The sequence below is a fragment of the Pinus tabuliformis genome, chromosome 3_2, assembly GCF_031772625.1.
Source record: "Pinus tabuliformis cultivar Carrire ecotype Pingquan chromosome 3_2, CPIR1, whole genome shotgun sequence".
Taxonomy (NCBI): Eukaryota; Viridiplantae; Streptophyta; class Pinopsida; order Pinales; family Pinaceae; genus Pinus; species Pinus tabuliformis.
The window spans coordinates 968,690,095-968,716,050 of record NC_142302.1 but is presented as its reverse complement, the minus strand read 5'-3'; the positions used below and the strand labels follow the sequence as shown (position 1 = coordinate 968,716,050).

Below are 25,956 nucleotides of genomic sequence, written 5' to 3'. Positions count from 1 at the left end.
AATTGCTTCAAATATCTTTTATTACTTCAGATCTTCCTTATACAACTTTCCATACCTTGGGCACACAACTGCAGGGGCCTGCACACTCAGTTGTGGACTTACCAAGGTCTTTGCGCACCCAGCTGCAAGAGCCTTCCCCTTTGCCCGAATACAGAAAGATCTACAACTACAAACTCAAAATTATTCCATCCACTACATAAAAGGAGTAGCATATTGAATTCACAACTAGTGAATAACTAATAATGAAAATCACTACTAGGCACAAGGTGTCCCTAATGATGAACATGGGATCCAAGGTACTAGCATGGACATCAATTGTGTGACTAAATGAGTTGATATCGAACACAAGATGAACCACTTAATTAGGGTTTAATAATAAAAATCCTCTATTAATCATAAGGGAACAAATCAAGGATGAAAGTAGGTCCTAAGGTACTATAACCTTTAAGTCTAACCCTAAGGCAGTGTGTAATTGTCGACTTAGGGAATGGTTAACCTTAAACATAAAGACAACTAAAGGATGGTCGACACATAAATCATGATAACTATATACGAATGTCAAAAATCTTTGACTTAAAATGTCCCTTAAAGAAAATCATGGAAAAATATATGACTTTGGTAGTGATTGTAACCAAAATAGACTAAGAACATAAACAACCTTGAGTTATGACTCCATTAAGAATGGAAGATTAACCAAGTGGGAGGACTTCAAAAAATGAACTAAAAGACTATGGTAAATGGTTAAGGCACCATTTCATAACCAACCCACAACATAAAAGACCCAATTTGGGTGCTCCAATCAAGAGTAATATGGATGGTTGCTTGGACTTAGTAATATCAAACATATTATTTCTTTCTCCCTATTTTTTACTTAATACATGGATTTTTTATTTTTCATGTTCAAGTGGAAACCATGAAAAAAAATTAATGAATGCAAAATTGCAATATAGGGTATAAGTATCATAAAGCAAAGCAATCACCAAATTATTTTATGGTATTTTTCACACATACTAAAGTGTTGGGGTGCTTCGAGATTCATGTAGAAGATCTTGAGCTCAATCCGTAAGAATAGCTTCCTTCGTTGCATCCCTCACTTGATGTCCCTATTGTGTTGTGTATATGTTATATTCTTTACATTATTATCCCTAGAAACTATCTATATGTACCATGTGCAATAGGAGGGTCACAGGGGCAAAATTTTCATTGACGAAAAAATGTTAGCAATTTTTCGTTTCTGTTTTTAGCAGATTTTAGAACATGGTTTTCACTTTTAGCAGTGTTATGGTGCATGGTTGTTCAACCCATATTTTTTGTAATTTTTTTTAAAGGGCTACAATTTTATTCTAACCCAAGGTTAATGGATTGGGTTTTATCGATGTTGCAGGATATACATATTGTATTGTAACATTGTAAATATATAATATAATAAAGAACATTTTTGGTTTTTCCAGTTTGGGTTTCTAGTGTAAAATATCTGTTAGTTGTGTGTGTGTGTGTGTGTGTTAAGGATACTTTTGTAGCAATTAACTGTATAGAGTTAGAACCAACATATTGGGAAAATAATTATAATTAACATTGATGTTTTCATGCAAGTTGTCATTCATGAAATGTAGTGAAGTTCCTACATTTTTTTGTGAGATTTTCATTAGAAAAAAAAATGTGAACGAAATATCTATATATATATATATATATATCTATATATATATATATATATATATATATATATATATATATATATATATATATATATATATATATATATATATATATATATATAGATAGATATATATATATATATAGATATATATAGATATATATAGATATATATATATATATATATATATATATATATATAAAGAAAATTTCTATGAAGGTTTCAATCTTATATTTGAAGTAATTATTATGCAATCATGAGGAGGGCCCTATAAATATCACAATCTTGCAAATGTTTATGTACACAAGACATATAGTACCTTACTCAGGCTTTAATAAGAAATATTGTGTTCATCTATAAATAGAAAGTACCCACTTGCAAAAAAAATACAGACTTTAAGAAGGAATTCGAGAACTCAAATCAATTAATATAAATATGTCAATTATTAATATTTGAATTCATAAGCACATTACATAAACAAAATGTGGAGGAAATAAGAGAAATATTCATATTGTTGTTTTCTTTTTTAACAGGAATGAGTACAGTCCACTTAGTGGAATCAATAACTTCGTACTTACGACATTCACTATTTCACTGGGTAGAACAATACTTTCATAAATGCCACAGGAGTCGACTTACAATGTGTCTCCGGAGAATTGAACCCACATAATTGGGGACACGAAACATGCGCCATACTACTCGAGCTAAGTTCATTTGACATAAATATTCATATTGTTAACAGTATAAAATATGCATATTATACTTGCTTGTATTAAGAGATGACCTCATCATTGGGTAAGAGTTCATCCTCCTAAATTCCAATTATACTCCAATCTTATAATTGTATCATGCTTCTCCTAGGCAAGGATGATGAAAACACTTTTTATTAATTCCTAATTATAACTTTGTAAGATGAGAGTATAGAAACATAACTCTCCAAAAGGTTGAAGGTATTTCCCCCTCCTCTTCACCTCTTATTTATATGGGAGAATGTTGAGGAAAATATTCTTGGCAAAAAATTGAACTCGAGACATACAAATGGAATCATCATATTCAATCTACTTGAGCCTTAAAAAATTATGTATTTTACATATTTTTACTTTCTTTTAGTGTTGATTTTCAATGTTAGGAAATTAAGTGTCTTTAGGTATCTTGATCACATGTTTTCTAAATGAAACTTGTGACAAAGCACTCAAACATGAATTTTAAAAGGAAGTTAGACCTTTTTCAATGAACTATTATGAGTTGAGGGTCTATTTAGGAGTAGGAGAAGTTGATTTAGAGGTGAATACACATATGTAAATAGTTAATCACTTAAATTGGTCTTAGCTATGCCCTCAAAATAGGTATGAACATTTTCAAGTTTAACATACACCTCCAATATAACATTGTGAGTTTTCAAGGATTAGACATATTTCCACAAGAATATTTTGATTTCATCACCCTCTTTCAATAAAATATCTCTACTCTTATGTATGTCATAAACTATTTCCATTCCATAAGTTTCAACCTATATTTAGAAACAACTCCCATCTTTAGCTCCTCACATACTTACTCCAAATTGGATTCCATCTCTTTTAACTTGATTTTATTTTGTTTTCCCTAACTTTTAACCCATCCTTGTTAAAAAGTTTACCCTTAATAAGTTTGATGGAAAGCCATCATAACATAACCTCCCAAGTTTAGGTCAAAATGCCTCCACTCCTTAGTGTTCATATCTCGAAAATATTCATTTGTGAATCGATAGGAATCAAATTTAGAAAGAGGAAGGGGCTTAAATTCTACATAAAATTATAATTGAACATAATAAAATTATCAATTTTCCCTCTACACCAACTAAAGCTCTAAATCACCCTAAATTTATCAAGATATTATAAGAAATGAGGAATCCATCTAATGTTTTAGCTTTTTCACTCATCCATGTTCTCTTATTTCTCGATGTGGGATTTTGATCAAGAGATTAGACATTTACTAAACTTTTTTCTTAAAATAAGTCATGAAAAATAACTAATTTTGCATTTGACAAGCTACCCTCACCCTAAACTTCACTTATTTTTAATACAAAATTTAGATATCCTTCTCCTACAATTAGATCGAAAAAAATACATCCTCGAGAACCTTCAACTAATTATACAAAAACATAAAAAAATTATAAAGCATATCCCTATTGTTTAACTACGTGATAAAAATGTTACATAGTGATATCAAAATAAAAATAATTTTTAACCTGCAAATCTACCTGCACCCTATTAGTAATTGGCTAACACTACTAGCAATGGTAACAACAAACACCCACCCACATAATGACTCCTTGAAGGAAAAATATCATTATTATTTAGCATAATCTCTTGCATAAAAATCAAATCAGGTTTATGCCATTTTGAGACAACTTTTCTTTTTGAATGATTAGAGGTAATCCTTTTCCTTATTTTTAATATCGTCATTCTAAAATTCCATTCACAAACTTGATTGGACATTGAAATTAAATTAAATTTATTTATTTAATTATGTTTAGATTTTGTTTGGAACATGGCTTCCCTAAAGCTTGGACGTAAAGCTTGATTGTGCCTATCTTTAAAAGTGGGGATAAAAATGTTCCCTCTAATTATAGGACCATTGTGATTAGCCACATCTTAGCCAAACTATATGGGCTCATTTTGGAAAAGAAGATTAGTGTATGGCTTGAAGATCATGGTAAAAGAGCTAAAGGGAAAGCTGGTTTTAGAAAACATCACTCAATTATTGACCATCTTGTCACTCTTAGGATCATCATCGAGTAATGTCACAATAATAAAACTGGTATCTTCTATTATTTTGTTGCCTTTAGAATAGCTTTTGACATGTCCCTTAAGATAAGTTATGGCAAAGACTTGAAGAGATAATGGTTCCTCTTAAGTTGAGGGTTGTTGTGATTCGACTATATGAGAACGTTGTCGCCAAGATTAAGACCATTGAGGGTTGGTCTAAAGAAATTAAATGCAATATCAACATTAAACAAGGGTGTCCCCTATCCCCTACCCTTTTTGGAATTTACATTGATAAGCTAGAAGCGTATTTGGAAGTTGTGGGATGTGTTGGCCCCAATATCACTGGTATGCTCATTACTCTTCTCCTTTATGCTAATGATATTGTTCTTCTTGCCATAATCCATGAAGATCTTGATAAACAACTTAAAATCCTCCATGATTATTGCTCCAAGATGGGTATGACTATTAATACCAACAAGACTAAAGTCGTGATAATTAAATCCAAAAAGATAAACCATGACAATTTCATCTATGATAACAATTACTTGGAGAAGGTTTCTTCATACAAATATTTAGGTATTAACATTCATCATCAAATCAACTGGAATTATAGCATTGAGAAAATAATTATTGGAGGCTGGAAATCTTATTATGAATTTGAAAACAATTGCAAGACAACTGATCTTTGGGTTTGGAGTAAAAAAAAGTTCCTCTTTGAGACTCTCATCACCCCTGTTATTTTATATGGATGTGAGGTTTAGGGTTGTAGTATATCTAGAGAATCGTGGAGGAAGATCGAGTTGATCCAAAAGCAATTTATAACCTACAACCTCAAGATTAAAGGTAATACTCTCTATCTTATCCTCTTTATTGAAGCTAGCATTTGCCCCATTGACAGCATGGCTATGTTCCGTTATTTGATGTATAAGAAGAAGCTTTACAACATGTAAGTTAAGAGGTTCCCCAAACTTGCTTCTAAATCTAGCCAAAACCCCCACCTCCATCTCATGCATGGTTGACACGAGGATGTGTAGGCTTGGCTCGACTATTGGGGGTTAAAGGAGGAGATCGTCTTGAAGAATAAAGATAATATTAAAAATATTATTACTTCCAAATTTAAGGACAAATTGTGGGATGATAAGGAGCTAGAGGGAAAAAGGAAGCTAAGGTATTATAAGGAGGTGATCAACCCCACTCTCACTAACTAGAATTATCTCTTTGTCTTGAGCAATGCTAAGAAGAAAATGAACATTGCAAAGATAAGAACTAACTCCCATGAGCTTCGAAGTGAAATCGAACGTTGGTCTATTCCCAAAACACCTTGGGATGAAAGAATTTGTCAACTTTGCAATGCTAAGAGGATTGAAGGTGAAAAACACTTTCTCTTGGATTTCCCGACTCTTACTCGCATCCGCTCCCATTTCCAAAACATCTACCATACTACCAACCTTCTTGAATTGTTCAATCAACAAAACTATAGTGATCTAGGAACACTTCTCTTTGATCATAGAAATAAAATATTAAAAAATCTCAATTAATTTGTTACTTTCTTAAGGTCTGATAGACCTCATTGGTTTCAGAGAACGTTAATCATCATCATCATCATTACAAAGTAAGGAATCTTCGCATTATTCCTTTAGTCATATAGGTTTTATTCTAAAAATATGGTTAGAAGTTTTAAATTGTAGATTCAATGTCACCATGTTAAGGATGAAAATGATGATTTTCAGTATGTTCTAAAACTAGAATACCTATCTAACTCACAGTTGAAGAACATTTGTATATGTTGATTGGTTTTTCTTCATTCTCATCTTCATTGATATTCACGACTATCATTAATCATATGATGATGTTGTCGCGCAAGCTTTGAGCATGCCTTAAATAGTGAACATGAAGGGAGGTTAAAAAGGTTGTCACAAGGCAACTAGAGAGGCAACATAAAATACAAAGAAATTCATGATGGAAGTGAATAACACATGTTAAATGATTAAACATGAGTCGTCAATTTAATGGTTATTAACAAGGCAAATAAATAATTAACGTCAATCATCAATTTAATGAAGATAACCAAGAATTCTTAGAATAATGAATGGTAGTAGTTATTGAAAATATGGCACTCTATTTCCAGTGTAGAGATGCTTATCAATGTAATAACGATAATTATTTAAAAATTTTAAATATAAGTATTTTATAAGATATTAGTCCTAAATTTGAATATAACAAAAATAGAAATAATAAGGTTTTTACGAATTTCATAAGTTAGGAGGTGATAAAAAGTAATTATGTTATAAAATTGGATAATTTAACATTTTATTTTTGATGGAAACCTAATCCTTATAGATTTTGGTAAATTTCTTTTATTCACTTGAGATGAAGATTGAAAATCACAAGTAAACTTGAGTTATCTTTGGGAGTCCAAGAGACCCCTTGGAAGACGAAACACAAGTCATAAGATATTGTTTTGATATTTATATACTATTGATTAAATGTATTAAATGCTTATCATATACTTCTGCTACACTCCATAATGGTATCAAAGCCACGAAAAAAACACGAGTTTTAAGGTCCTCCTCAACCAAGACGTTCCTCCTTTTATAGCATGGTTGATCTTCATGGAAAATCGTTCTCGGTTTGGTTGTTCATGCCGTTTCCATTACATGTATCCCTAATGTATCTCATCCCTAATGAATCTAATGAGAAGCTCTACATGCATTTGAGGTAGATGAGATTATCACTTGTGATATGTTTTTTAAGCTAAAGTAATTAGTCTAAAAACTTCTTTTTACTTGGTCATTAAAAAAGTAATTCATCATTAACTTTAAATAAGTTAATAACACAAAAAAGGCAATTTCGTTGCGGTAACTCCATTACATAAAACTGCATCAACCTGCCTTCTCAAAAACAATTTGTTCTTGTGAATGGTGGTTGATAAAATGGATTTAATGGATTTCAACCTTTAAAAAATTACGTATAAAGTAGGTTATACATTTTGAAAACATCAGTCATAACCATATAAAAAAATAAAAATAAAAACTATAAATCCAAAATAAATTCCTATAGTCTTCTACCATTGGAAGTAAATCCTTCAGAATAACATCATAAAAACCCATATAAAATTCTATTCGCCAACCATACTGGCCATGATCCTTGTCATTATCCAAGGATACCAAGACACTATTATTTTATGATTATGAAAACAAACACTTATAAGGAATCATTATGCTTATTTGATGACTATCAATTAAATTGAGAGATAACAGTAGTGAGGTTTCCCCTCCAGGATCTAAATAAACACTTTCATTACAGGAAATTACAGTCTGATCCATTTTTAGAACTGTAATTGAGAAGTCCATTCAAGAGTGTAATTTAAAGGGTTTTGCGATCTGAACTATTCAAATTGCAAATTCTTTTATTTCCCTGATTCCGGCTAAGTTGAACTGTGGAATGTTGGCAGAAATATATTATGATATTACAAACATTCGACTCTCGGCAGTGCTGAACATGGCTGACTCTGCTAACAGTAATATCAGCAATCTCTATCGTTGGATTCTACAATGGCAGCTATTGCTTTTGGGTTACAATGTCACCGGCGTCTTCACAAATATATTCATGCGCGCCCTTTCACGGGTGCTGCAGCAGCCGTTAGAGTACAGAACCCACAGATGCCAAAGTGGACTTCAGAAGGCAACACCATTAATACCCACTCTGAAACCACTGTGGATACCTGTGTTTCACTCTTACAGTCCTGGAACAATGTAATTGACCTCAAGCAAGTTCATGCCCATGTTCTTGTAAGCGGTTTTCATCAAAACATATATTTGGAAACCAAACTGGTTAACATGTATGTTGATTTTCGCATTCTGAAGGATGCACGTCAAATGTTTGATAAAATACACCAACGAAATGTTGTATTATGGAACATCATGATTAGAGAATATGGCAAAATTGGGCAGTATGAAGAAGCCCTTAATCTGTATCATCAATTGCAAGAGGAAGGCATAAAACCGAATAATTTCACTTTTCCCTTTGTACTCAAGGCATGTGCGGGCCTCTCATCTCTGCAAGAGGGCAAGGAGGTTCATCATCACATTGTCAACAGTGGGATAGAGAGATTTTTTTATCGCAGCTGGTCTTATAGATATGTATGGGAAATGTGGAAGCGTGGAAAATGCACGCCAAGTATTTGACAAAATGGTCTCGTGGAATGCCATGATTGCTGGCTATGCTCAAAATGGTGATTCCAATGAGGCCTTGTCACTCTTCAATCAAATGCAACTCTCAGGTATGAAACCCAATTCGGGGACTGTTGTTAATGCTCTGTCCGCTTTAAGTTGTTTAGGAGCTCGGGAACAGAGCAAGGGTATCCATAGCTATGTAACAAAATGTGGCTTTGAGTCAAGTGTTTTTGTGGGGACTGTCCTCATAGACATGTATGCCAAACATGGGAGAACAGACTGCGCTAGCCGAGTTTTTCATAGCATGAGTGAAAGAAATGTGGTCTCATGGAATGCAATGACTGCAGCTTATTCACAGAATGGGCAAATGAATGAGGCTTTGACAATATTTAGTCAAATGCTACTTACGGATGTGAAACCCAATTCTTTCACTATGGTGAATGTGCTTTCGGCAACCGCTCGATCGGGAGCTCTAGAACAGGGCAAGCTGATCCATCATTATGTAATTAAAAGCGGTTTTGAGACAAACGTTTTTGTGATGAATGCACTAATAGATATGTATGCCAAATGCAGCAATATAGAAGATGCACATCTAGTTTTTAATGAAACAGCTCAAAGAGACGTGATTTCATGGACTGCTCTGATTTCAGGGTATGTGCAAAATGGGCTTGACAATGAAGCCTTGACACACTTTCATCAAATGCGTCTGGCAGGAGTGAAACCTGACTCTGTGACCTTGGTGAGTGCACTCTCAGCATGTGCAAGTTCAGGAGCTTTGCAACAGGGCAAGTGGATTCATGATTACATCATTGAGAGCAAATCTGAGTTGGATGTCTTTGTGGGAAATTCCCTCATAGACATGTATGCAAAATGCGGGGATATAGAAGTGGCACGTCAGTTGTTCGACGGTATGTCTAAAAGAAATGTCGTTTCACGGAGTGCAATGATTGCTGGGTATGCCCAACACGGGCAAGCCAAGCAGGCATTGGCACTCTTCAATGAAATGCAGCTTACAGATAACAAGCCCAACTCCATAACCATGGTATGTGTACTCTCATCATATGCCCAATTGGTAGCTCTGCAACAAGGGAAGTGGATTCATGATTACATTACAAGAAGTGGGTTGGAAACAGACGTATTTGTGGGTACTGCCATCATAGACATGTATGCGAAATGTGGAAGCATAGAATTTGCACGTCAAATGTTTGAGAAGATGTCTAAAAGAAATGTCGTCACATGGAATGCTATGATTGCAGGGTATGGGATGCATGGCCATGGTGAGGAGGCCCTTGCACTCTTTTCTGATATGAAACGTGCATGCATCAAGCCAAACCACATCACTTTCATTAGTATTTTGTCTGCATGTAGTCATGCAGGCTTGGTGGAGGAGGGTTGGCAGTATTTCAATTCTATAAACCAAGATTATTGCATCACACCTAGTGTAAGGCATTATGCATGCATGGTTGACCTTCTTGGCCGTGCTGGCCATTTGCATGAGGCTTATATTTTTATAAAGAAAATGCCAGTGGAGCCTGATTCAGGTGTGTGGGGTTCTTTGCTTGGTGCATGCAGAATTCATTGCAACATTGAGCTGGGAGAATGTGTGGCAGAACGCCTTTTTGAATTACAACCTGAAAATGCTGGATATTATGTATTGCTATCAAATATTTATGCTGCAGCTGGCAGGTGGGATGATGTAGCAAAGGTGAGAACAATGATGAAAGACCAGGGAACAGACAAGAAAGCAGGATGCAGTTGGATAGAGGTTGATGGCATTATTCATGCATTCATTGTGGGAGACAGATCACATCCTCAATCTGAGAAAATCTATGCAATGTTAGACACCCTAGCTCAGCAGTTGAAGGTTGCAGGGTATGTACCTCACACGAACTTTGTTTTGCATGATGTAGAGGAGGAGGTGAAAGAGCATATGCTCTACAGTCACAGTGAGAAGCTGGCCATTGCTTTCGGGCTTATCAGCACAAGTCCAGGAACACCAATCTGGATCACAAAGAATCTTCGTGTGTGTGGTGATTGCCATATTGCCATTAAGTTTATATCCAAGATTGTTGAGCGAGAAATTACTGTGAGGGATGCGAACCGTTTCCATCATTTCAAGGATGGATCGTGTTCTTGTGGTGATTACTGGTGATACCCTACTAGAACAAGCAACAACATAAGCTCGCATATCAGTAAATTTATGCATGATATCATTGTGTTTGTCTAGCTAGGGGTTGAAGATCTAGAGGATGCAATAAATGTTCTCTATTAGTCTATTAATCAACAACAGCATTTTTAGTAAGGTGAATGGAGATGAATTTGAAGAAAATAACGAATATAAATGCCTAGTTTCTTTGCTACGGATTGGTTTGCTTAGCTCCAAAGATTCACCTGAGGAACGACCAACTATGAGAGATGTGGTGATAGTGTTAGAGAGCCTCGAAGAAGATTTGGTTGCAAACGCAATGGCTTCTAGGAAATTAAGACCAGGCATATCTAACTTGCTTGGAGATACCTATGCAACAAGAAATATTACACTTGCATCAGAAGACAAAGTTCTTCCACATTTTAGTTTGTGAGCATAGCAGCAATAGGAAATTAAGACCAAGCATATCTAACTTGCTTGGAGATACCAATGCAACAAGAAATATTACACTTGCAACAAAAGACAAATTTCGTCCACATTTTAGTTTGTGAGCATAGCAGCAATAGAATATTTTGGTCTTGCCATTATTCTTACAATGGCAATATTGTTTTACTTGTAATTCTTCAGGCAAATATTTGGTACTATGCATTCTCTATTTCTAATTATCAAAATAATTAATTCATCTTTTGCTACACCTATAGATAAAAGGATTATTGTTTAGAATTCAATTATAACTGATAAACATAAATATTAGCATAATGAACTGTTTCTGTGATCCATGGACCATCTATGGCAAAATGTTTGGTGTTGAATTCCCATTCTATATGTGAATTTTTACTTTTCATATTGGAAATCGAATTGACAAGTGATGCCACTATCATAATGAACTGTTTCTGTGATCCATGGACAATGTATGACAAAATTTTTGGTGCTGAATTCCCATTTTATATGTGAATTTTTACTTTTCATATTGGACATCGAATTGTGGTGAAAGTGTGAGGATAAATATTGTGAGGCTATCTATTGATTCCGACCTCGTAGGGTTACATATAATCTCTATATTACGTGTGTTACCTGCAAAGTTTGTATTACACCTGCAATTTTGGGAGATGTCCCCATCCTTTCAACCTTTTCTTGTGACCATCTAAGCATTTGCTTGAGTTCCCTGCAGCTTTTGAACAGCCACTATTGTATGGTTTTCAGATCCCAATGAACCCCTGGGTTTGTTACTTGCTCCTATTGATAAAGAGCACCAGGTTTTCAAAATGGAGTTATATAACTGATCGGAGACTTCCACAGTTCACCGTAACGTTGGACAGATTAAAAAACATTACACAGTTCACTTCCTGAAATCTCCAACAAAATGGGGTTTTATGTTAAGTTGGTCCCACTAGCTTTAAATAGACACTGTTTGCTCAGTATTGTATAATGCTGCTATTGTTTCAAAATCAGTAATACGACCAACGTGTTTTTTATTCCTCAGAGCTCTCAGTGGCCTTCTCATTACCGAATTTAATAAATCTTTGACATTGCTCTGTCAATATTATTCGGTAGACAATGATACTTTAGACATTGACTGTGATATGTCAAAGCTACTTTTACATTGGTTCTCTCTATTGATTCTGGTTTTCTTCCTTGCATTTGCTCTAGTGATTGCTCTGTTTATTGGACGCTCTTCATTACTAAAAGAGTTGTTTGCTCGCGAGTAATGAAGTTTGCTTTGGGAGACTCTGTTGGCAGGTATGAAGGTTATCATTCTATCCACTGGGGGATTGTTAATATCTAAAATCAGTCGTGTACATCACATTATGAAAGATGAGATAGCAGGCTCCTGCTGCCATCCCACAACAACTGTGCCGACTTACTACGCTGGGATTGTGATTGATGTAAATTCTTGGAACATGGAAAGCAAAAGTAGCTTGAAAATTGTTTCAGCTGATTAATGTATTTAATCAAATGAAGGAAATCTGTAATTGGGTGCCTTCTCTTTGCAGAGCGTATATAATGCATGTGTTGTTCCCTTCACTAGACATATTATTCGTTTTTTTCAGGTTTAGTGTATGCTATTTGAGGTTAATTCGTCTTTTAAAGTTGCCCTTATTTTCAAAGTTCACGCAGACATTGACATTAGCTTCATTTCTTCATTTCTGTAAGACTCGTTGGCAAAGTCTCTTCTAGATTTGTTTTTACTCGAAGTATTCAGATATTATCAAAATCAAATTTCTGAAGATATAAAATTGTAACAAGAATTTGGTTAGTCATTATTTATTTTTTAAATTTTAAATGAGTTAAATTTATTTGAATTTAAAATATTTATTTTATTAATTATTGTGAAAATTATTATAATGAATGTAATTGGACATTTTTTTTTTTTCTAATTTAAATTCAGGGATAAATGTTTTCCCGGAAATTGTAATTTTTTACTAATTATTTTAAATATGGTTTAGAATGTATAAATAAATTTAGCAATTTTTTTTGAAAAAACCTTTTTTTAGATATTTAAATTGTACAAATTACAAAACTTCAAATTTATCATTCTAAAAAGTCTCTATTCCAAAAAATCTTTATCTAATTTTAGATAAAATCAAGTATAAAATATAGATAAAAATGAAATAAAAAACATTGATTAATTAAACTATATCATTTTAAGATAAAAATGTAATTATGCTTTTATATTACTATTTATTACATAGTATTTCTATAATTTTAATTTAATTATCAATAATTATTAAGTGGATGGAATAGATTTAACTTCCAAAAAATATTTTGGAATATTTCACAAAACAAATGTTGAGATTTTAAAAAATAGTTATGCTCTTTCTACCTTTTTAATTAAATTAATTAATTAAAAAAATGTCATACAAAATGAATTATATTTTGTAGACATATAGTATTGATAAGTCATAGTATTTACTCATAATATTATAACAAAACTTATTTACCAATAAAAAATCTTCATAATAAAGTGGAATATATATGTATATATGTTTAATTCATATATTTATTTTTTTATAATTATTAATATTAATAACAATTAAAAATAAAATCATAATTTAGTTAATATTTATAATTTTAGTAATTTTAGTAATGTGATATATATATTATGAAGTATTTTGATGTTTATTAAAAATGGATCCCTATCTACTTTTCCTAATCATTTAATTTATATAATTATATTAGTTTTCTAAATGTTATATATAATATAAAAAAATATAACAATCATTCTAAAAAAATTGAGTACAACATTTATGTTATTTAAAATTGTTTTGAAAAATACACTATAAATGATATGATGCATTGTTTGCGATGATATATGCTTTTTAATGATGTTATTTATTAATATGATATAAATTTATTTGTTATTAAATTGGTATTTCTAGTGTTTAATAGAAATATAAAGATAATGATCTTTATTAATATTATATACATTGATTTGTTATGAAATTAGTAGTTTTAGTATTTTTTTCCTTTTATATGATATATATGTGTAATGTATATAGGATCAAATAAATTTGTTTTATTGTATTTTGAGGTGGATTTTACAAATATGACAATTTTGCTTCTTTATTTTATTTGTTTATGAGAGTTAATTTTTAATAATATATACATTTTAATATATTATGATTTTTATACTAATAAAAGATACTTATATTTATACAAGTAATGTCTTTGTACTAGTATAATAGTTGATAGGTTGTATAGTGATTATACTTGTCTATTTGGTTTTTGGTTGTATGGCGAGTATGCTTGCTTGCTTCACATTTTCTTTCTTTTTTTGTGTGCCTTGTGTGCATGTGTTTATGAAAAATAAGAATAATAACAATGAAATACATTCATAATTTGTTCGTGGGGTCATTATGCTTGCTTCCTAGATCTTTCGCTCCCTACATGGCATATGAGCATGCTAACAATAGTTGGAATAAAAACAATGGAAAGCACCTCAACCTCTAAAACTATAAAATCTCCTTCTTTGGTTGTGAGGAAACATTTGTGTCAATATATAAACTCCAATATACCAACAAGGGTGTCCACAAAAGTAGTGACCCGCATAGTAGCATAATGGTTAATTAGTTATAAGGGGGTAATGTTTTCTTGCTTAATGTTCCCATCTTTCAACATACCATGATCCTTATCTCAATGGGAGTATCCATAAAGGTAATTCCTCCCCAACTAAGCATAATGGGGGTATCCATAAAGGTAATGTCCCCCCAACTAAGCATAATGAGGGTATCCATAAAGGTAATGTCCCCCCTTACTAAGCATAATGGTTGATTGGTTGGTGGGTGAATGGGAGTATCTATAAAAGTAATGCCCCTGTTGTAACTCAATTTTACTTGTGCATTTGATTCTTTTAAATGCATAAGTTTCTTTCAAAAAACTTTAGTTAAAATTTAATTTCTGCACTTTGTAATAAGCGAGCAAATCCAAATGCCACTTTTAAAATTTGAATCGGCGTAAAAAAATTCGTTTAAATTATTATTATATGCAAATAATTAACTGTTGTCGAAGGAGCACAAATAGCAGAAATAGGTTTTTAGGCAACAATTATAAACAACGCCCTCACATAGAGAGTTGATTATGCAAATCAATTTCGGAAAGTTTATTTTTATATTGTATTAGTTTGATATATCCAAATCATTTTGGATAAGATTTTATTTTGTAAAAGATTGCATTAGATTAGATATTTTTGAATTACACTCTATAAATGTTTTGTAATTCGAAGTAAGAAGGGTTGAACCCTATGATAATCCAGATACATTATTGTACTCTTCTGAAAGTTTTTGAAGATAATCAAAAAATTATGACTTTAATCTTAACAACATTTGTGTTCATGTGATTTTTTCTAGTTATTCATCTTTGTTTTTCATCATATATTCAAGTTAACATAGGTGTTAGGGTAAGGCTAAGTTAAGTGTTAACTTCCCTGATAGCCCACTGCAAAGTTATCATCTTTATGGAGATTAGCTAATTGAACATTCTGTTTGAATTAGTTCATCTGCACCTTTAAATTGTTGTCTTCTGTCATCTCTTAAATATATATTTATTTGGTTGTAGAATTCCTCTGCATGCATCTACTATATCTGGTGAATTAAGTATTCAAAACGAATGTTTAATTGTCATATATCTTCTCCCTTTTCTACTTTCAAAACCAATTCAAAGATTATATGATGTTATGAATGATAATCAACCCTTTGAATTTCTCATGAGTTTTTGGATTATACCAGTGTTAAAGGTTTAATGCATTGGTCATCGAATTTAATTAAAATCCTTACTTAGATGCTTTGGCACAGTTCCCGAGCCTAGAACTATCTACAAAGATACAACATCAGATTGGCGCTGTTGTCAGGGAACGAAGTTTGAAATTCATTTCCCTAGGACAACGATAAGACTTCCCTCTTAATGGTGAATAAGAGGTTAGCAGGCTAAAATCTTTCACCTGGCGACTCCACTGGTTAAATATGGCTTCATGCACGAAAACTAGATCTCATTTAGATCCTCAACTCTTCTCTCCATTATCAGATCCAGAGAGACTTGTGAGAATTGCATCTCTTAGATGTAGACTAGAAGCTTCCACTTCTACTTCTGCCTCTTTTCCACATGAAGTAGTATCACAACCTGAGTCATTTCAACCAATACATATTCCTGTTGAATTATTAGATTTACCACCTAATGATACAGGTGGATGTTGGTGGCCACCCGCATATCCCACTTGGACCCCCACCACTATCTCTTTCAGTTTTTCAGTTTCCTTAATTGTAGCCCAATTTACTATTTTTGGCAGTTTTTCGGGTCTTCAACTTCTGGAGCCGTTTTGAGGCTCTAAACAATGTTTTTTTGGCAAAATGGCTTTGGTGATTACCATATAAATCATGTCACAAGTTGTAGTCCTTGGAAATATCTTTCCAACGAGGTATCATATGCGTTAAACGGAGATAATATGACCAAGTTACGACCCCGAGAAATTGGCTGCCCAACTAACTCCAACGGAGCCCATAAACTCTTGGTGTTACGTCTCCTCGGATTAGGGTTTTGTTTGCTTAGGGTTTTCTCTTATTGTTCAATAATAAAAAGACCCTTGAGCCTCATTGTAACTTAGTTCAGAGGCATGTAGCTGCCACATCTCTTCTTAGAGATAAGTTACTATCGTCCGATCTAGTCTTATTTCCATTCTATTTGTAAGCATATTTCAATATTCGATATTAATGAAATGAAGTGTTATTTTTGTTGCATCTCTGTATTTATGGTTATATCTGTTATTTGTTGCGTACCTATTTAAATCTAGATCAGTGGTATCAAAGTGGTCTGCTCTTTCTCTGTTTTTCTTTGCATGTCCCCAATGAGGTTAGGATATAAGGAGTTAGGGCTTGAACTAGTCGAACCTTTGCAAGACCAACCTCGCAAATCCTGACGACCTCCCATGGCGAATGAAAAGAAAGACAAGGGGGCAGGAGATCCTATCAAAAAATTTCTTGAAGAAGCCCTTGAGCGATAAAGGAATGTGATGATAGATAACTTTGCCCAAATCCGTCAGCAACTACCCAAGGGCGACGCATCTACTTCCAACAACTACTCTGGAAGCGCCACACCCTTTAAGGTACAAGTTAACTTTGACATTCCCATATTTGAGGGTCAGATAGATGCGGATGCCGTAGATAAATGGTTAAATCTGCTAGAAGGATATCCTTCTGTTCATGATTTTTCCAGCCAGGAAAAGATCACTTTTGGACTTCTCAAAGCCGCCCCCCATGTCAAGCACTGGTGGGAAACCTACTGTGAGCAGAAGGATGAAAGTATGACCTCACTATTTTCAGCTACAACCACTTGGAATTCATTTCGGGATGTCATCAAGGAGCAGTACCACCCTGTTGGAAACTATGAGGATAAATACATAAAGTGGACCACGCTGCACCAAGGAAGGGACCAAGACGTGTCGGAGTTTACCAATATTTTTCATACTCTTCTCACAAAGTTGGGTATCAAGAATTCTGAGCGGCATTTGGTACTCAAATACCATGACTACCTACACAGGTACATCCAGGACGAGATGGAGTTCCTGGATATCTCCTCGCTTGGCACAACGTACCGATACGCTGTCAAGATCAAACAAAAGTTTAAACAAAAGAAGCGAGACTTTGGATCTGCGAATCCGAAGAACAAAGGACAAAGCCAAGGCGAGGTGACCCAAGAAAACCTGTCGAACCTGCAAGAAAAGAACACCACCATGAAGTCAAAGAAGGACACATGAAAGTGATGTGAGTTCCATAAGAGCCCCACTCACAACACAAGTGAGTGTCGGACCAAGCAGTCGCTAGTGGCCGAGTTGAAGGCTTCAGAATCAGATGCATGTTTCGACTCTAAGTCAGAACCCAATAAGAGGAATGAAAAAGGGAAGCATATTATTGATGCAGAGCCCAACACCATTGTTGCCACCACCAACACCCATAAGAATGAGCTTGAAGATCCAAAGGAGGGGGAGCGTGTTTTCCACTCATAGATGTGGGTTAAGGGTTCGCCGCTGCAATTCATTGTTGACAGTGGCAGCCAAAAGAACCTCATTTTAGCATAAGCCGTGAAGCGGTTGGGCCTACTGACCATACCACACCCGCAACCGTACAACATTGAGTGGCTTCACCAAGGACGAGATCTCCGAGTCAGCGAGCAGTGTCGCCATCCCTACAACATCAAGCCCTTCACAGATGAGGTATTGTGTGATGTTGCTCCTCTCAACATTTGTGATGTATTATTAGGAAAACCATACTTGTGGAAGCAACATGTTGTATATGAGTCTAAACCTCGCTCTATGATTATTTCTTTGGGTAATACGTTATACATGATACTAGAGGTAGCCCCACCTACCGCCATGTCTTTGATCTCTTCTAAGAAATGCAATAAGATCATCTCCCAGACTAGGAAAATTATTTTCTTTTTGGTTCACTCTCAAAGTAAGGGGAAGATCATAGCCACATTCATGGAACCCGGGAAGGGTTCCTCCACACAGCAAAAGCAGGTGGATACGGTCATGAAATAATACAGGGACATCTTCTCCTCACCCACAGGGGTACCGTTGCACTGTCAGGTCAAGCATTCGTTCGATCTGACTCTTGGAGCACCTCTACCCAATGGGCCGATATATTGTTGCTCCATTGTGGAAAATGCCAAGTATAGGCAACGACATGATAAACATCGAATCCCACACAAGTTTCAGGTGGGCGACAAAGTCTAGTTGCATTTGTAGAAAGAACTTCTTACAATAGCCCATCGAAAGCTCAAACCACTCAGATATGGTCCTTACACCATTACCAAGGTTGTGGGAAACAATGCTTTGGAGCACAACATTCCCCCATTCCTTGGCTTGCACTGAGTGTTCAATTTGGACCAACGTTGACCATGCTTCCCACCATTACTGCACACATCAGAGATTGCAAAACATCTCACCAGGGACTAAGTTCAGCAGAAGTTTCCCCATCTCATGGAGGCACTCAACGCAATGGGGACCATTTCTTTGTTAGGGTCCCACCCTAACCCCCTTATTTATGTCATGGGATCACGTCATAGTCAAGAGTCAATAAAGCCCAAATTAATAATTGTAAGTGGTTAACCCGCAATTAATGACGGGACCACAGTTAGTTGCAAATGGGCGGAAGTATTAGTTAGAGGGTAAATGGGCGGTAGTATTAGATAGATAGTATTAATAAAATCCACGATATTGGCTCGTGGTATTGCATGTATGAGTCATATATAAAGGATAGAGACTCCCTGCGAGGAGTATTGTGTCTTGTTTTGTAATCGAGCTCTGCCATATTGGAGGTTGCCCCCTCGAAGAGGCCTGTGAACATTTCTCTCTGGATAATAAAATCATTGCTATTCTGTGCTCTGGGTATATTTTCTTCGCATATTTTGTGTTCTCGGTATCTTTTCTTCGCAATTTCTATGTTTGGGTATCGCTTTGCAGGTTAAGAGCATAACAAGTGGTATCAGAGCACTTTCCAGGGCTCGGTGGGATCTCCAAATTTTAGCAAAAATTTTTTAGGCTAGAGACGTGTTCCGGCGTCTTTAAACCACGGGATCTGTCGTTAAGCGAATAAACCTGCGGATTTGGGGAGGCATGCACGCCGGAAATACAAGAGGTGGTCACGTCTGTTGGACTCCCTTGTAACCCCTGTGGGTACCCCTTCGAGTAGTAGCGCATTAGACAGAACCGCGCACGGACTGTCTTCCACGTACCCTCTGGGTATATAGGAAGCCCCCTAGCTCCCTTGAAACCTCGCCATAGATAAAACTTCGGCCGTCTTGTGGCTACAGTACACCGAGAACAGCACTCGGAGAGATTACTCGCCCGTACGATAGGGTAGTCGGGTTGTACGGCTAAGGGTACGGTCGATCCTCCTTAGTTAGAGCCCTGAAACATTGGGCCGAGTACTACTGTTAGACCCTTATGTATATTGCGATCTGTAGCACCTGACACTCCCCAAGACCATAGTTCCCTTTCTCTCGAGGGATCACACATCATCTATTCCAGATCAGCGGCAGCAGTTGTTCCACCATTCAGATCTCTCAGATCCACTAGATCGGACATTCCAGATCAGCAGCAGCAGTTGTTCCACCATTCAGATCTCCCAGATTCGTCAGATCGGGGTAGTGGGAAAGGGTTCCTGTACCTGGATATAATTTTCGCAGGACTTTTGGGTGGCATTGACATTTTGAGGATTTGGCGACTGCAGTATTGATCAGAAGGGAGTAAAACTCCGTTAGGAGTTTTCAAAAAAAAAAAAAAAGTCTGAGATCTTCCAGGGCGCTTATTGGTGACCTAGCCCATCAGAATCAGGACGACGAGCTGAGCAAGGTGGTACCATTCAATTCTAAGTAAAAAAAAAAAATTTCGGCGGTCCCAAATTTTCAGACGGGTGTATGGTAGAAACTCGCGCTCAAGCAATGGCCAATGAAAGGGTAGACAAAATAGAAGAAGAGGTGCACTCCCTCCACTCTACGATGGAAAGGATCGAAAATCATCTTAAAGGATTAGAGTGCCTACTACAGGACAAGGGCAAGGAGCCAGCCCACGAGGAGGCGTATAAGGGTCATGAATACCATGAGGGGGAGTCTAGCCACTCTCCTCACGTCTGGCACACCCATCCACCACCCAATCAGAGACCTCCCAAGTTGGATATGCCTAAATTTGACGGTTCTCACACGTCCGCATGGCTAGCACAAATGGAGCAGTATTTTCAATTGAATCATATCATAGAGGAGGGGACTAAACTTATGGTGGGCACCATGTACTTGGACAGTGAACGATGGCAATGGAAGGAATGGTATCAGCGTTGCAATGGACAATTTAAGAATTGGGGCCAATTTACCAAAGCTCTTCGAAATCGCTTTGAACAGGAAGACTCTTTTTTGGGGCGTCTCACTAAGCTCCGACAGACAGGTACAGTGGATGAATATATTACCGCTTTTGAAGCCTTAGCCTTCCGCACTAAGGGTCTCACAGATGAATTCTACATGGAATGCTTTATCAGCGGTCTTAAAGAAGCCATCAAAGCTCAGGTTCTACTCCACCACCCCCCCACATGGAACGAGGCTTGCCAGGTAGCCCGTAAGGTGGAACGGGCATTAGCAGCTCAATCCAGCCGCCCCAACTTTCCCGCTAAAGGGCGTCCCCCACAGGCTCCCAATATGACCCAAACACTTAAGATTCAAAAGGTGTCACCTGTAGAAATGGCCAAAAGAAGGAAGAAAGGAGTATGTTACTACTGTGATGAAAAATATTCCCCGGGTCATAAATGCAAAGAGCACACGTTTTTTCAAATAGATGCCACTTACTACAGCTCCACCGAGGAAGATCCACCACTTGAGGAACCAGAGGCGACCGAAGAAGATAACCAACAGGAGATGGTATCTGATGAACCAATGATTTCGCTACATGCATTGGCCGGAATTTCTTCACCTCAAACGCTCAAAATCAGGGGTTTTCTTAAACATCGGCCAGTAATAGTTTTGATTGATAGTGGAAGTACCCATAATTTCATCCACCAAAAGATCGCTGAAGCAGCACATTGTTATGTCCGAGCAGTTTCTAACTTCCAAGTCCAGACTGCAGATGGCGGCAAAATGAAATGTGAAGGTCGCTGTGAAAATGTCAAAATTCAAATGGGGGATTATCAATTGAAAACCCACATGTTTGCAATACACATGGGGGGTTGCGACATTGTCCTAGGTGCGGAATGGCTCCGCACTCTTGGGCCAATCACAATGGATTTCCAGGAGTTATATATGAGTTTTAAGCAGAACGACTACACACATACCCTCCGTGGACTACAAGCGGGAGACCCTTCGATCATAAGCTCGCATCGTATGGAAAAATTGTTAAAAAAGGGCCATCATGGAGTAGTAGCTCAATTTAATGCCATCCAGGTGGTAGATACCATGTCTTCGCCAATTCATCCTGAGATGCAACAGATTTTGAATAAACATCGGACGGTCTTTGACAAACCTCATGAACTTCCACCCTCGCGAGGGGAACATGATCATAGCATCACATTGGTCCCAGGGGCCCAACCCCCAAATGTGCGGCCCTACAAACATCCGTTCACCCAAAATAATGAAATAGAAAAAATCATCAAGGAATTGTTGGAAGCAGGTGTCATTCGTCCTAGTATTAGTCCTTACTCATCTCCAGCCGTCATGGTCCTCAAGAAAGATGGGGAATGGTGGATGTGTCCAGACTTCAGGGCCCTCAATAAGTTAACAGTCAAAGATAAATTTCCCATCCCAGTGGTTGACGATTTGCTGGACGAACTCAATGGGGCTCAATTCTTCACTAAATTGGATCTTCGCTCAGGCTACCACCAAATTCGCATGAAGGAAGTTGACATTCCCAAGACAGCTTTCAGAACTCATGAAGGCCATTATGAGTTCTTGGTCATGCCATTTGGTCTCTGTAATGCCCCCTCTACTTTTCAGAGCCTTATGAATCACCTCCTCAGACCATATCTCAGAAAATTTGTCCTGGTCTTCTTCGATGACATCCTCATCTATAGTGGCACTTGGGCGGCACATCTTAAGCATGTAGATATCCTCTTGCAACTGCTCAACAAGCATAAACTATTTGTCAAAATGTCTAAGTGTGCGTTTGGCATGGAAGAAGTTGAGTATTTAGGCCACATTGTGGGCCGTGAAGGTGTCAAGGTTGATCCCAAAAAGATCCAGGCAATGCAAGAATGGCCTCAACCTAAGACCTTGAAAAGCCTGAGAGGATTTTTGGGTCTCACAGGCTATTATCGTAAATTTGTCCGCAACTATGACCGCATAGCGAAGCCCCTGACGCAACTTCTCAAGAAAAATTCCTTCTTCTGGAACGAAGAAGCACAACAGGCATTTACCGCTCTCAAAACCGCCATGTGTTCCACTCCGGTCTTAGCACTACCGGACTTCACCAAAACATTTGTCATTGAATCTGATGCTTCGGGAACAGGTATTGGAGCAGTCTTAATGCAGGAAGGGCGACCATTGGCCTTCACCAGCCAACAACTAAGTGGGAAGAACTTGGGCCAATCTACCTATGAGAAGGAAATGATGGCCATCTTACATGCAGTTGAGACATGGCGACCTTACTTGTTGGGGCGACGTTTCCAAATCCGCACAGATCATCACAGTCTTAAATATTTTTTGGAGCAACGCCTATCTTCCCCCCAACAAAATAAATGGTTAGCCAAAATGCTGGGTTCTGATTATGAGATCATTTACAAGAAAGGGAAAGACAACAGGGTAGCAGATGCATTGTCACGCCAATTTGAGGAGGAAAGTACTCTGCTTGCAATATCCCTCCCCATTCCAGACTGGATTGAAGAGGCTCGCGGGGAATGGTTTTCACATCCTGAGCTCTCCCAACTCATTTCTCAATTACAGGCAGATCCTAATTCCAGCAAGGGCTACTCGTGGCAGAATGATATTCTTCGCTACAAGGACAGAGTCGTCATATCACCAACATCCACCCTCAAAAGTCGCATTTTGGCAGAATTGCACTCCTCTCCCATTGCAGGACATTCGGGCTTTCAGAAGACATACGCTCGCACCAGAAGATCATTTTTTTGGATCGGCATGAAACAGGACATCCTTACTTTTGTAGCAGAATGTGACGTCTGTCAACACCACAAGGGGGAAACCGTCAACACACCAGGCACATTACAACCATTGCCCATTCTGGCGTCAATTTGGATGGAGGTCTCCATGGATTTCATTACAGGTCTTCCAAAGTCTGGGAACAAATCAGTCATCATGGTGGTTGTGGACCGACTATCGAAGTATGCTCATTTCTGCGCTCTACCCCAACCATTCACACCTACTTTGGTTGCTCAAACTTTCATGGATCAAATCTTCAAATTGCATGGCATTCCCACTTCGATTGTGTCCGACTGCGACCCAATCTTCACCAGTAATTTTTGGCAGGAGCTCTTCAGAATACAAGGCACTCAACTCAAACTCGGTACTTCATATCATCTGCAAACAGATGGTCAAACTGAAGCCGTCAACAAATGCCTAGAAACCTACCTTAGGTGTTTCACTTCAGAAAAACAACACCTTTGGGCACAGTGGTTACCTCTAGCGGAATGGTGGTATAACACCAACTATCATGCCACCACCAAAATGACTCCCTATGAAGCAGTCTATGGACAACTTCCGCCGTCCCCTACCTCTTATCTCACGCGGTGCTCCAAAGTACAAGCAGTGGATCAACTCTTACAACACCGTGCAACCATGCTGGCCCACTTGCGCGAGAATCTTCATCAAGCTCAGAACCGTATGAAGCAACAGGCTGACCAACATCGCTCAGAGCGCCAATTTCAAGAAGGGGATCAGGTCTTTTTGAAGCTGCAACCATATAAGCAAACATCACTCAAAGACAAGGGCTGTCAAAATCTCTCTCCAAAATTCTACGGACCATATCAAGTACTTCAGCGCATTGGAGAAGTGTCTTACAAGCTGGCTTTGCCACCTACAGCAAAAATCCACCCAGTTTTCCATGTATCATGCCTCAAGAAAGTGATTGGGAACAATTGCCGAGTTCAAACCAGTCTACCTGAATTGGATGAAGAAGGATCAATCTGGCTTCAACCTGAACAGGTTCTAGACACACGAGACAAGCACCTGCGTGGCCGCGTGATTAAGGAGGTCCTAGTCAAATGGAAAGACACCTCGCCGGAAGATGCAACTTGGGAACCAGCCGCTATTCTTCAACAGTTTCCACAGCTTCAGCCTTGAGGACAAGGCTAGTCTTAAGGGGGAGGGCATGTTAGGGTCCCACCCTAACCCCCTTATTTATGTCATGGGATCACGTCATAGTCAAGAGTCAATAAAGCCCATATTAATAATTGTAAGTGGTTAACCCGCAATTAATGACGGGACCACAGTTAGTTGCAAATGGGCGGAAGTATTAGTTAGAGGGTAAATGGGCGGTAGTATTAGATAGATAGTATTAATAAAATCCATGATATTGGCTCGTGGTATTGCATGTATGAGTCATATATAAAGGATAGAGACTCCCTGCGAGGAGTATTGTGTCTTGTTTTGTAATCGAGCTCTGCTCTATTCGAGGTTGCCCCCTCGAAGAGGCCTGTGAACATTTCTCTCTGGATAATAAAATCATTGCTATTCTGTGCTCTGGGTATATTTTCTTCGCATATTTTGTGTTCTCGGTATCTTTTCTTCGCAATTTCTATGTTTGGGTATCGCTTTGCAGGTTAAGAGCATAACATTCTTCCTAAGGGGGGAGGAATGATCCAGGTGGATGTTGGTGGCCACCTTCCTATCCCACTTGGACCCCCATCACTATCTCTTTCAGTTTTTCAGTTTCCTTAATTGTAGCACAATTTACTATTTTTGGTAGTTTTTCGGGTCCTGAACTTCCGGAGCCGTTTTGAGGCCCTAAACAACATTTTTTTTTGGAAAATGGCATTAATGTTACTATGGAAGTCGTATCAAAATTTTTAGTCCTTGGAGAGATATTTCCAACGAGGTATCATATGCATCAAACAGAGATAATATGACCAAGTTATGACCTCGAGAATTTGGTTGCCCAACTAACCCCAATGAGGCCCATAAAATCTTAGTGTTACATCTCCTTGGGTTAGGGTTTTGGTTGTTTAGTGTTTTCTCTTATTGTTCAATAATAAAAAGTCCCTTGAGCCTCGTTGTAACTTAGTTTAGAGGCATGTTGCTGCCACATCTCTTCTC

General features: G+C 37.1%; 1 protein-coding gene and 1 pseudogene across 1 annotated transcript; both read left to right on the top strand.

Moving 5' to 3' along the window:
* Positions 1 to 7,955: 7,955 nt before the first annotated feature.
* On the top strand, positions 7,956 to 8,588 carry LOC149183856 (pentatricopeptide repeat-containing protein At4g25270, chloroplastic-like). The gene has a single exon (XM_089415113.1). The coding sequence runs from the start codon at positions 7,956 to 7,958 to the stop codon at positions 8,586 to 8,588; it is 633 nt and encodes a 210-aa protein (XP_089271239.1).
* A 60-nt stretch (positions 8,589 to 8,648) lies between these two features.
* LOC149183855 (pentatricopeptide repeat-containing protein At1g11290, chloroplastic pseudogene) lies at positions 8,649 to 11,092 on the top strand (annotated as a pseudogene).
* Positions 11,093 to 25,956: the final 14,864 nt, after the last annotated feature.

Bases quoted from the DNA above. Each gene is read 5' to 3' on its own strand.
- LOC149183856 (XM_089415113.1), top strand. From the start codon at position 7,956: ATGGCAGCTATTGCTTTTGGGTTACAATGTCACCGGCGTCTTCACAAA.